Genomic DNA, 13676 nt, shown 5'->3' with positions numbered 1-13676 from the left:
AGTTTGTTAGCTACTAAACTCAAGGGTTCATGAATACAATATCTGATGAGTTCCTGAATGTTAAAATTAAAAAAAATATATTACTACCATAACTGAAGAAAAAGCTGGCTGAGTATCAAATCCTTGGCTACATTTGATTTCCTTGGGTTTCTTGAAATGGTTACTCTATTGTCATGATTTACTCCTCAGAAATATAAGCGCCCAAGTTATCAAGTTTAAAAGTTTTACTAAAATGTCTGACTTCATTATTCCAAGACAGTTTTTCCAGGTACATGATGGGTCCTTCAAAAGGCAGATTTAACATTTTCTTTATTCTCAGAAACTGAATTATAATTCAATCATTAGCTGTCTCCTCCCTCTTTTTTTCTTCTTCATACTCGCCAATTACATTTGAGCTCCTTTACCTTCCCTTTTGATCATTTTTCCCCTGAAAACCTTTTTACTTTATCTCATTTTCATTAGCTATCCCTCAGATTTAATTTTTGACCATTTATAAGTTTTTGTAATTTATTCTTAATGTCTAAGGTTTTCTTTCCCTTGTTTCTTTTCTTATGTTGATGAAATCTCGTTGGACTTCTTCCTGTTCTCTTGACCCATTTTCCCTTTAAATTTTGAATACTGGATTTTGTTTCACTGGTTTGAGAACTGTTATGATTTGAAAATAGTTTAATCCCCTTTTTAAGGTATTAAGAAGATGGCAACTTAACTGCCTATGGTGTTTACATGTGGGGGCTCTGGGTGGTGATTAGGTTTAGACAGGGTCAGCAGAGTGGCGACCCCATGACTGAACACTGATAGCATTACAAGAAAAGAGACCAGAACTCGTTTGCTATTCCTTGCCATGTGATGACCTGAGCTGTCTCAGGAATATCAGCAGGAATGCCATCACCAGATGCAGCCCCTCAACCCCCCGACCAGAAGTATCAGTAAGAGTAAACCTTCTTTTAACTTACCCAGTCTATGGTTCTGAGTTATTAGCAACAGAAAATATACTGAGATAGAATATTGAATTCAGTCTAGAGTACTATGTTACAGTATTCCACATTGCAGTTATTTCCTTGTAGTATTTTTTGTTGTGTATGGGACAGTCATTTGCTGAGATGCTTAAATATACATTTTCCATTTTCTTCTGACAGTGGTATTGTGAAAATTGATAAGCATTCCCATTGACCATTTTCTAATACAGCATCGTTTAGTTTGTGAGCACATTCTTTATCAGTTTAGTAAAGTGCAATTTCTTGAATGGATAGTAGTAGGAGAGAGTGTTTTCTTGATTTTTGGCAGACTCTTAACTTTTTCCTTTCTGTTTTCTATTTAATGCTATGATTCTGAGAGGCATTACCTCTTCTTCATTTATCTCTCAATGCTGCCACTTCCAATCCTGCTCACTATAAAGTCCCTGCAGCTGGTTCTATAAACCAACAAGCCCTGGTCTATGCTCACTCTTTGGGCATTTGTGCCTGTCTCATTTAAATCCTTCAATCCCCTCTCTTCTTAATTTCATAGGCTCTTAAACAATCTACTCTATGCTCTTCACATATACACTTGCAATCCTGGGGAAGCTGTTTTGGAACTAGATGTACATTTGTCTATTTACAGGTAATTTGCAGTTCATGGCATTTTCTGTTTCTAGTAATGCAGAAGGTATAGGTAAAGTGGGTTTAAGTTCCTTTTAGTTTATGGTGTTGGAGGAAGATGTGTGAATATTCAGGGGGCTGACATTACCCTTCAGACCCAGTATTGATATATTCTATTTCTAGCTTTTTAATGAGTTGTCACCTTGATAATTATAAATAAGATTAGCCAGAGCTGGGTGCTGTGGCACATGCTTGTAATCCCAGTACTTAGGAGGCAGAGACAGGAGGACCATAGATTCCAGGCTATCCTCAGGAACTTAGTGAGATACTGTTTCAAAATAAAAAATAAAAAGAGCTGAGGTATAGCTCAAAGATAGAATAACCCTGGGTTAAATCCACAGTTACCCCCCCCCCCAAGATTTATTCAAAGCTTAAAAATCCTTTCATATTTTTACTGTTAAATTTGTTTATATTCTCTTTATGTTAATTATTTCTCAATCATCCAACATTCATTTTATTTAGAATGGAGAAATGAGTATTAGAATATCCTTACTTTCTCAGACTGAACAAAAAAACAAATTGGAACTAACCACTGAGAACTATTTCCTAAATTATTCTGATGTACTGAGAAATTTTGTGCTGATATACAACAACAGATTTTACTTACAGATACAGTCAACTATCTTCCCCAGGGTTTTTTAAAACTAAGAACTCTATACACTTTTACTCAAGCCATTCATTTTTTCTTTATGATTGTTATATAATTGAATCCAATTAGTTTTAATCCAAATACAGTTTTAATCAGTAATAGATCATTTGTGCACTTTGTCCGGTTTTTTGATGAAAACATTTTTCCAACTACAGTGCAATTTCAAAACATAATGACACTGATATACTCTACCTATCTTATTAAAATTTTCCTAGTTTTAGTGTACTCAATAGTCCATGTGTGTGTACATATTAATTTCTATACAATTTTATCACCTATGCTGGGTCATGTACCCACCTACCACAGTAAAGAGACTAAGTAGTTCCTAAATAAGGATATTCATGCTTCCTTTTTACAGCTGCCAACTCCGCCTACCCATCCCTTCCCAGATACCACCAAATACATAAACAATGATTAATGTGTCCCTCAGATCTATCAAAAATGTTATAAAAATGGAATCATAATAGTATGTTGCCTTTGAGAACTGGCTTTTTTCACTCAGTGCAATTCCCTGGATACTCATTTAAGTTATTGTGGTATCAATAATTTGTTCCTTTTTGTTGCTATATAGCATTCTCTGGTTTATACATACTCCAGTTTGTTAGCTAGTCATTTGTTAAAGCAAATCTGTGCTGGTTTCTGTTTTTGAATACTAAAATAAAGATGCAATGAACATGTATGTATAGGTTTTTGTGTGAACACAAATTTTCAATTCTCTTGGATAAATAACCAAGAGAACTGGAGTTTATGGTTAACGGCACATTCTGCCTATAGTAATTCAATTTCCATCAGCCATACATAAATGATTCAGGCCCTGTACACTATCGCCAGACTTTTTATGCTGTCATTTTTACTTTAACCGTTCTAGATGTAATCTCTTCATTGTGGTTTGAATTTGCATTTCTCTAACAGTTAGTGGCCTTGAACACCTTTTATTTGACATATGTATATTCTCTTTGATGAAATGATGACATATTTTGCCAATTATTTAACTAGATTGAGTATTTTTTTCTTTTTTGATGTTTTTGAGTTCTTTATATAATCTAAACATCCTTTGTCAGATAATGCTATGTGAATACATTCTCCCAGTTACAGCCTCTCCATTTCCTTCACATGAGCTTTCAGAGAGCAAGTGTTTTTAATTTTGATGAGGCCCTACTTGTCAATTTCTCCATTGTGAATTGTACTTTTGCTATCAAAGTACCAACCAGGTGCTATGCTTAGCACTAGATATAGAAGATTTTCTCTTATGTTTTGCCTAAAGCTTTACATTTGTGTCTATGGTCTCTTTTAAGTTGATTTTTTTGTATAATGTATGAGATATAACAAGGTTCCTTTTTGTTATATGAATGTCCAATTGTTCTAGCACCATTTCTTATACCATCCTTCTATGATATCACATTCATATTTGGCAAAAATTGGATAGGCATATTTATATGAAGCTATTTCTGGGTTTTTATTCATTTCCATCAACCTATTTAATTATCCTTCTGCAAATACCAGTCTTGGTTACTGCAACTACATTAAGTCTTTTCATTGTAGTATTCCATTCCAAATCTGGTAGATTCTTGCCACTTTATTCTTTTTATAAAAAATTCTTTTAGCTATTCTAGTTAATCTACCATATAATTATAAAATGAGCTTACTATATGTATCTCCAAAATTCTTGCTGGACTCTGATAAATGCATCAAAATTATGTAATTTGGTAAAAAGTGACATCTTTATTATGTTGAGTTTTCCAATTAATTATCACACCTCTCCATTTAAATACTCCAGTTTTATTGTTTTCAGCACATAGGTACAATTCTGTGTGTATGTGTGTTCATGTGTGTGTGTACGCTATACTACCAGCACTATTTTTTTTTTTTTTTTGTGGTACTGGGGTTCCTGGAAGCCCTTCTACCTCCGGGCTACACTCCCAGACCTATTGTTACATTTTTATTTGGAAATAGGGCCTCCTAAGCCAGCGCACGCGGCTGCTTCGAACCTGCGCGATCCTCCTGTCCCTGCCTCCCAAGCGCGGGGATTACAAGCGTGCGCCACCACGCCCAGCTCCCAGCACTATTATTTTTTTAATTTTATAAACAGAATCTTTCTAGGTTGTTGAGTCTCATTACCTTGCTGAGGCTGTCTTCCAATCAGTAAATGTTTTGTTGGATTTGCACCTAAGCAGAACTTAGGTTCTTTTGGCAGAACTATAAATGTCACTGTTTTTAATTTTATTTTTCACATCATGGCTAGTATCCTGAATCACAACTGATTTTTATATGCTAATTTTATAACTATCTTACTAAAGGTTTTTTTTTTTTTTTAAATATATCCTTTGCGATTTTTTTTTTTTTCGGGTCTGGGGATGGAACCCAAGGACATTCAATCTCTGAGCTACACTCCCTGCCCTATTTTTTATCCATCCTTCCTTCCTTCCTTTCTTCCCTTCCCTTCCCTTTCCTTCCTTCCTTCCTTTATTTTTTTGGTGGTACTGGGGTTCCTGGAAGCCCTTCTACCTCCGGGCTACACTCCCACGGGCTACACTCCCATACCTATTTTTTAACTTTATGTGGAAACAGGGTCTCTTAAGCCAGAGAGGCTGGCTCCAAACCAGCGCGATCCTCCTGTCTCTGTCTCCCAAGCACGGAGATTACAAGCGTGCACCACCACGCCCAGCTTTATTCTTTATTTTGAGACAGGGTCTCACTAAGTTGCAGAGGGCATCACTAAGTAGCTGAGGCTGTCTGCGAACCATCCTCCAGTCTCAGCCTCCCAAATGCTGGGATTACAAGCGTGTGCCACCATGCCCGGCTTGGGATTTTCTATTAAGACAACCATGTTACCTAAAAATAGGGGAATTTTTATTCCTTTAATTGGTATGTCTTTCATTTCCTCTTCTTGCTTTATTGTATTGGCTAAGACTTCCAGTACTGTATTGAAGACTGGTGACACATCCTTGCATAAACAACCTTGACATCTCTTAGGTTGGTAGAAAGTAATAAGTTTTACATCATTAAGTATGATGTTAGCTGTGTTTTTTAGTAAGTTGAAGAAATTATCTTTTAATTCCTTGTTTTCTGAGTTATTATCATGAGTTACTATCAATCAATTGACATGATCATGTGAATTTCCTTTTTTTAACCATTTATATAGATTACATTGATTTCTTTTTTAATATTGCAGACTTGAATCTCTAAACATAACTTCATTTGGTCTGCTATATAACTTTATATATAGCTAATATTTTGGTATGAATGTTCTCATACTGGTCTTTATTTTTTATTGTCTGTGTGGTTTAGTATCGGGATAGAAAGAGCTTTATAAAATAAACTGGAAAAGGACTCCCCCCTCATCAGTAATGGGGATTGTACCTGGGGCATTTTACCTCTGAGTTATACCCTCAACCCTGCTTTGTTCTGAGACAGGATTGCTGGGAGGCTGTCCTCTTATCTGTGACTCTTCCTTCTCAGCTTCCCAAGTACCTGGATTATAGACATGTGCCAACATGCTTCCTTTTTGTTGGGGGAGGGGGGGAGATTGTGTAGAACTGGTGTTTACTGGTCTTAAAATGTTTAACACAAGTATTCAGTGCAACAATCCATTTAAGATCACATCAGATAGTGTAATTTTGTTCCACCATTAAACATAATTTTAAAAATTAATAAGGAAAGTCTATTATATTTATCCATTTTTTTGTTTACTTGTTCTTTCCTCCTTAATGTTCCAAGATAACTTTCCCTTATAATTCCCCTTCTATTTAAAGAACGTCCTCCTTTTTGTTTTTGTTTTCTTTTTTTTAGGGAGGTCTGTTGGTAACAAATTTTTAGTTCCCCTCATTTGAGAATGTCTTGCTTTTCTCTTCTCATTCATGAAAATGTTTAACTGGGTATAAGACTCTGATAGTTTTCGTTATTTGTTTTTTGACATGTGGAAAAATGTGCCACTTCCTTTGGACTTCCATACACTTTGACGAGATATCAGAGTGCTTTTCCTCTATAAGAAAGGCATCTTTTCTTTCTGCTGCTTTTAACATTTTTTTTCTTTAGTTTTCAGAGGTTGATTACAGCTGGACTCGATGCAAAGTTCCTTTGGTTTATTCTGTTTGGGGTTCACTCAACTCCTTGAATCTAGTTTTATGCATTTTGCCAAATTCAGGAAGGTTTTGGCCACTATTTCAGTACTTTTGGCTCCACCTTCTTTTTCCTCTTCTTCCAGCATTCCAATGCTAGAAGTTTTATGTATTTTGTTATATTCCAGAGGTCCCCGAGAACCTTTTTTTGTCTTATTTTGTGTCGTCCCCTCACCCCAAGTCTACTGTCTTTCTGCTGTTTAGATTGGGTAATATCAATTGTTCTGTCTTCAGGTTCATTGATTTTCCTCTACTGTCTCTTTCATGCTGCTATTGAGCCTACCTATTATGGGTTTTTAATTTTAATTCTAAATTCCATTCCCTTTATATTCAAGATTTCTTCCTTGAGATGTTCTATTTTCTCATTTGTTCAAATGGGTTTTGGATTGTTCATATCTCTAGATGACTGCTTTAAAACATTTGCCAATTAGTCTATTATCTCTATGATTTCAGTGTTTGTGTCTATTGATTTTGTTTTTAATTCAAAATAAGACTTTCCCATTTCTCAGTATATAGTATTAAAACTGAACTCTGAACATTTTGGGTTTTGGTATGAGATTCTGAATCCTATTTAAATGTTCTGGTTTAGCTGAATTCCTTTCACACTGCTTCAGCTAGGGAAGGATCCCCTGCCTCATTATTCCAGAGTAGGATTAGAAGTCTAGGTTTCCCACTCAGAAGAGGCTCATTACTGCTAGGCAGAGGTAAGAATTCTGGTTACTCAGAAGGCCTCTGTTGATACTACCTTAACTGCAAGGGGCAGGACTGTCTCTTTATCGCCCCCCAATATTGTTTTTAGTGATACTACAGGTTTGAGGAGGCTTACTATATTATCCCTAGGAGGTGGTAAAAATTCCAATTCTCCATTAGGCCTTCTCTGACACATCATTCTACCAAGGAAGGAAGCAGATCCTTCATGGTCAGGTGTAGGTAGAAGGTCAACTTCCTTATATGGTCCCTAATGACCATACACCAGGGAAATAAGGTAATAGTAATAAGGAGGGTATTCTGCTGAGATAAAGTCCTGACTCCTTACTTCGCCCTTTCTGAAACTACCCTAAAGTGGGGTTGTAAGCTTTGTTACAATGTTACAAGGGTTATAAAATCTAGCCTCCCCACTAAAGTGGCATGATTGAGACCATGGTTTTTCTCTGGTATTTGGTTAGAGTGATTATTATCTAAAAGCTTTCTAACTTGTTAGGTGCCTTTTTTTTTTCCTGGTCTTTAGGCTAGAGAGCACAGGAGACTTTTAGAATGTGCCCAGTCCAGTTTCCAGGTTGCCAGCTTCTTCAGCTCCAAGTCTGGTATATGTTAGGCAAAAAGAAAACCCAGGGAACTCACCACCGTATTATTCCTTGGGTGCTGAGGTCCCTAGTCTGTATGCCTTCTCTCCACCTTTCAGTCTTCTTATGTTTATTTTATATATAATGTTCAAAGTTTTCAGTTGTTTTAGCGGGAGGAATAGGACAAAGTATACATCTACTCCATCTTCCTGAAAGCAGAAGTCCCCACTTTTAAAACTGGTTCCCACTATGTCCAACCACACAAATTCCTGGAAAAATGAGGGCAGAATCTGTGGAAAAGATTTTTCTTTATGTGATGTTTACATTTGGACACTCCTTTATCCAAATAAGTTCTATGGCTGAAGTAGCCATATAAGAACGTCCAAATAACCCATTAAATCAGGGTAGGACTTATGATATAAACTTGTATAAACTAAATACTTAAAATGCTTTTGATTTCATAAACATATGCTAATTTAAAATTTTTCATTCAAACCTTTAAATCAAACATTAAACAATGTTTTTTTAGGGAACAAAAGTCTTTTACATCATCTGATCCCTCCAAAGGCACTATATGAAACTATGTAGCTAAACCCAATTTGATTTCTAAACACATACTGTCATAAAACAATGGCCTAGAACAGTATCTGCCAGAGTACATACTAAATATGCCAAATGATATCCATAAAAAAGTGCTTAAATTTTTATGTTAAAGGATTTTCCTAGACAATGTCAAACATGTTAAGCTACATCTTTCAAGAAATATGCTTCCATGACCAACAAAAAGCTGTATTTCTAAACTCTATGTATTACTAGAATGTACTTTGAACTAACTCCTTATAATAATACATTCTCAAATGTGCTTGGCAGTAAGTAGATTCAAGGTTACTTTGATTAAGCAATTCACAGAGATAAGTTTTATACAGGTAACTCTATTCCATAAACACAGAAAGGTCTAATTACCTAATAAATCATTAAGAACAATATTTTCTTAAAACATTAATACAAATAATTCTTTAGTTATTAATTTTTCAGGATTACTTATATATAAATAATAGAAAATTATAACATTTTTAAATTCTTGCTTCTCTTAAGCACCCAAGGATATAAATATTAAATACAAAAAACTAGAGATGTTCCTTAAATGGCCTTATTCTGCAGCTCTTCCACAATGTGTTCCTCAGAATCCTAAAGTCCCCTGAGATAGTAACAGATATCCCACTAGGAAAGAAAAAGCTAGGTTAAACACATTTAAACAAATTTATCTACTAGAAAATCACTGGACATTTAAAATATGAATATGGACAGACACATGTCTCTAATTCAGTACTTCAGGGACTGAGACACAGAGTCACAGTTTTAAGGGTAGTACAAAGTAACTAAGCAAGACTATTTCAAAATAAAAAATAAATTAGGGCTGGGGTGTAGCTCAGAGGTAGAATGTCCCTGGGTTTAATCTCCAGTACCACTAAACAAACAAAAATAAAATATGACTGTGATCTTCCAAAAGAGGATTACAGTTACAGTGCACTAAATTTACTTAATCAAAGTAGTCCTCCTGAGAATATCTGTCAAATCCTTTTAGAAACTAGTTTTGAACAGAATTCAATCTGAAAGATACAGAATGATCAAACAGCCCTTTAATAATGACTTCCCTACTTGGCTAGATAAATGAAAATCAGAAATTAATAAATGTCAGGTATAGTAATTAAAAACAATTCAACAGAGAACATATTTTGATAAAATACCTTTTTTCCACTGTAGGGGAATCCTAGAATTCATTATAAAAATAAATAATTATGCTACAAATCATAAAAATTGACTACAGATGTCAAAGTAATAAATTAGCTGAGTGATACTTCCATTCATATTTTAATCTTATTTGAGCATAGAAATATACAACTATAGATATTGTGTAGTTCAGATTAAATTTTATAAAACTTAAAATTTTAACTATAAACTCATACTTCATTGTCTGAAATTAAACATGAGATTAACTTTATTCTATACACATACCCATAATACTGACTCACTGGACAGAACATATAATAAACAGGATATACAGTTACCAATGTTATATGTGCATGTGTGAATATAACCAATAACACAAAAATACCAGAATCTAGTAATGAAGATGGGGAAATAATTTTTTGAAAAAACAAAATTAAGGCCAAATTTAAGAGTCTGAATTACTAATTTTATAATGCTTATTTAAACTAGACTTATGCAATTCATTTTATACCAAATTCTTTTAAAACACAGAAGTAACAAAATACACAATGGCAAGCAGTGATATAAAATTCATTTTAGATGATATGTGATATAAAATTATAAGTTATAGGTTCTAAATTTGAAAGTAGTGAGAAATCACTTACCTCTAACTAAAGTTCTCTGAAGGTAGTATCCTCCTTAGAACCCCTATCTTGGGTAGTTTTTCCTGCTATAATTTCCCACAAGAGAATCCAACAAAGTCCATGAAGTTTTAAGCTCCTTTCTGCAAGCCCTATTAGTGCATGTGTTATACACCTGCTCACATACTATGCTATAGCTGTAATTTCCAATTTCCACTGAGCTACTTCTACTTCCAACCCTACATTGATGGAGGATACTACCTTTGGAGAATTTCATTTAGAAATGTGATATTTTCACTTCTCCAAAAGTATCCTCCAAATCACTTCATTGCTGTGTCTATAATATACTCAACATAGTGGATCAGCAAGTGAAGAAATGATGTAAAAATTTAGCCAAACAATTATATTTGCTGAGTGCTTACATATAAGATCCAAACATATTAGTATAGATAAAACTAGCTTGCTTGGTGGCCCACATTTGCAACCCTAGTACATGGGAGGCTGAGATAGGAGGACTGCAGATTCACAGCCAGACTCAGCTACTTAGTAGTCAGGACCTCTGCCAAAAAATAAAGAATAAAAAATAGGGCTGGGGCTATAGCTTGGAGGTAAGAAGGGTTCAATTGCCAGTACCACACACACACAAAAAAACCCCACTAAACTGAATGAAAAGTCTTTCATAAAAATATTGTAGCAAATTAAAAATAGTAGTTACAGTCAGGCCTGGTGGTACATGCTTGTAATCCCCGCACTTGGGAGATGGAGACAGGAGGATCACGTAGGTTCGAAGCTAGCCGCACTGGCTTAAGAGAACCTGTTTCCAAATAAAAAAGTCCGGGTGTGGTGGTGCATGCTTGTAATCCCTGCGCTTGGGAGGCTGGAACAGGAGGATCATGCAGGTTCGAAGCCAGCCTCAGCTACTTAGTGAGGCTTTCAGCAACTTGGTGAGACCCTGTTTCAAAGCCGGGTGTGGTGGCGCACACTTGTAATCCCAGCATTTGGGAGGCTGAGACAGAGGATCGCGCTTCGCGGACAGCCTCAGCTACTTAGTGAGGCCCTCTGCAACTCAGTGAGACCCTGTTTCAAAATAAAGAATAAAAAATAGGGCAGGGGGTATAGCTTGGAGGTTGAATGCCCCTGAGTTCCATTCCCAGACCCGCAAAAAAAAGTATAAAAATAGGTCTGGGAGTGTAACCCAGAGGTAGAATGGTTTCCAGGAACCCCAGTATCACCAAAAAAAAAAAAAAAAAAAAAAGAGTAGTTACTATCTAGGCATGGTGGCTTGTAATCCCCGTGCTTGGGAGGCGGAGACAGGAGGACCACGCAGGTTAGAAGCCAGCCTCGCTGGCTTAAGAGACCCTGTTTCCAAATAAAAATATAAAATAGGTCTGGGAGTGTAGCCTTAAGGTAGAAGGATTTCCAGGAATCCCAGTACCACCACCACCAAAAAAAAAAAAGTAGTTACTATCACTCAGAACTACCAAATATTTCCCTAGTTATTATGCTAGAGAAGAGTCAATATTTAAAAATTAGTTGATTAACCAGTTATTAGAAGACAAATGTTAATTTTTCAGTGATTTTTTGGTATGTCATTTCTACCTCCAACTGCCAAAATGAAGATTTAAAATTAAGCCGGGCGTGGTGGCGCATGCTTGTAATCCCAGTACTTGGGAGGCTAAGACAGGAGGATCATGCAGGTTCGAAGCCAGCCTCAGCTACTTAGTGAGGCTCTCAGCAGCTTAGTGAGACCCTATTTCCAAATAAAATATAAAACAGGTCTGGGAGTGTAGCCTAGAGGTAGAAGGCCCCTGGATTTCATCCCAAGCACCACACAAAAAAAGTAAAACATAATAAAAATGAACAATAAAACTAGTTCCCCAAATCAAGGCTAATTTAATATAATTAGAATGGCAGTTAAAAATTTCAAGTATTATACAATTTCAAGTATATTAAGGAAGCAGGCTAAAAATTTTTGGAAGAAATGAGACTTAATCTCACACTATTCAGAAAAGTCCTTTTACTTACTGATTTTTAATTCCAAATGATTAATTATAAAACTTCCAGCTGATTATTTCCTCAAAAACATATGAAAAAAGAAAAAGGCAAAAGGAGTTAATAGTCCTTTAGGGCAGAGGACTAAACCATACTTGTTGCACTATTTTTGAAGAAAAAGTATGGAACAGATTTCAAAACACTGATTTATTTAGCTAATAGCCACCATCACCTTGATAAAAGTATAAATAATGCTCAAAACAACAACATGAAGAAATTCTACTTTTTTTTTTTGTGGCACTGGGGATTAAAGCCAGGAGCATTCTACCTCTGAGCTATACCCCCAGCCCTATTTTATATTTTGAAACAGAGTCTCACATAGTTGCATAGGGCCACACTAAGTAGCTGAGGCTGAACTCAAACGTGCAAAGACTCCCAAGTACTGGGATTACAAGCGTGTGCCACCAAGCTCAGTTGAAATAGTACTTTTTGAAGATGTACTACTTAGTTCTGAAAGTTTCCCAGAGCACATAAATAGGTTCAAATAAATGTTTCTGAATACCAATTTTAAATATTAACTTCTTTCACTACTCTTTTGTCTGAGTAAAACATATATATTTAGATAAAATATATAAGAAAATAAAACAACTAAGAAATGGATGCCAGAAGGGAGAAAATCTCAGATAATCCCCCAATTAAATACTAAGTATAATTTAAGGTGATTATAGTTTTGATTCTTCAACTCATCTGGGCTTATTCAATGTATTTTATAATTAATATTTAGAATAGGAATTATTTAAAAATATGATATTTGGCTGGCGTGGTGGCACACGCTTGTAATTCCCATGCTTGGGAGGTGGAGACAGGAGGATCACACAGGTTCGAAGCCAGCCTTGCTGGCTTAAGAGACCCTGTTTCCAAATTAAAAAATAAAATAAAATAGGTCTGGGAGTGTAGTCCAGAGGTAGAAGAGTTTCCAGGAACCCCAGGACCACAAAAAAGTAATAAAAAAAATACGATACTTGTCTTAAAAACCAGAGGTCTTTTTTTCTGGAGGTTATTTTTTTCAATTTTAAAAATATATAGAGCAAAATGATTCCCCCCCACCCCACCAAGAGTACTTTCCAATGCAAAAAGTGGGTACAAAAATAGCATATATAAAATAATTTTTTTAGAGGTTAAAAAAAGATCAAAGTGAAAGCATCTAATTGCCTATCAAAAAGAATCAACACTGAGCCATGAAGCATAGTTCATTTGCAATACATGCACTATTAGGACTCACTGAAGGGTCAGAAACCTCCTAGATCTTGCTGGGTTAAAAGCAGGAATGACTAACAACCCAAGAAGGTGTTTCAAGGATGATACTTACCATATAAAAGATTATACCACTGTGCTATTATGTATTCTGTGTAAGGATACAGAAGCAGTCAGCTGAAAGGTACACACCACACTAGCAAATGCTTGGCTGGACCCATACGGTCGGATGACCAATGGAATATCAAGGTATGTGTCGATTCTCCAGCCCTCATAACCACATTCCAGACATCTCACGTAGTCCTTCAGCTTGCCTTGGTATAGTTCATTTATAAGATCAGCCTAAAAATAAGAATATTTACATTTGTAAAAGTTTTTCTAAAATACAATCA

At 35.5% G+C, this 13676-nt stretch overlaps 1 protein-coding gene across 9 annotated transcripts in view; it reads right to left on the bottom strand.

Moving 5' to 3' along the window:
• USP47 (ubiquitin specific peptidase 47) overlaps positions 1–13676 on the bottom strand; it is a gene marked incomplete at both ends in the record, with an annotated part of 110942 nt that overhangs the window by 41319 nt on the left and 55947 nt on the right. For 8 of the 9 annotated variants that reach the window (XM_080717116.1, XM_080717117.1, XM_080717118.1 and 5 more), the window contains one exon: positions 13477–13626. The exons of the other annotated variant lie outside the window; for it this stretch is intronic. In XM_080717116.1, the coding sequence (XP_080573242.1) occupies positions 13477–13626 (150 nt within the window). The remainder of the gene's footprint in view (positions 1–13476; positions 13627–13676) is intronic. 9 annotated transcript variants of the gene reach the window in all.

The sequence above is a fragment of the Muscardinus avellanarius genome, assembly GCF_963383645.1.
Source record: "Muscardinus avellanarius genome assembly, chromosome: 1".
Taxonomy (NCBI): domain Eukaryota; kingdom Metazoa; phylum Chordata; class Mammalia; order Rodentia; family Gliridae; genus Muscardinus; species Muscardinus avellanarius.
The sequence above is the reverse complement of the archived record's forward strand: the minus strand, read 5'-3'. Positions and strand labels throughout refer to the sequence as shown.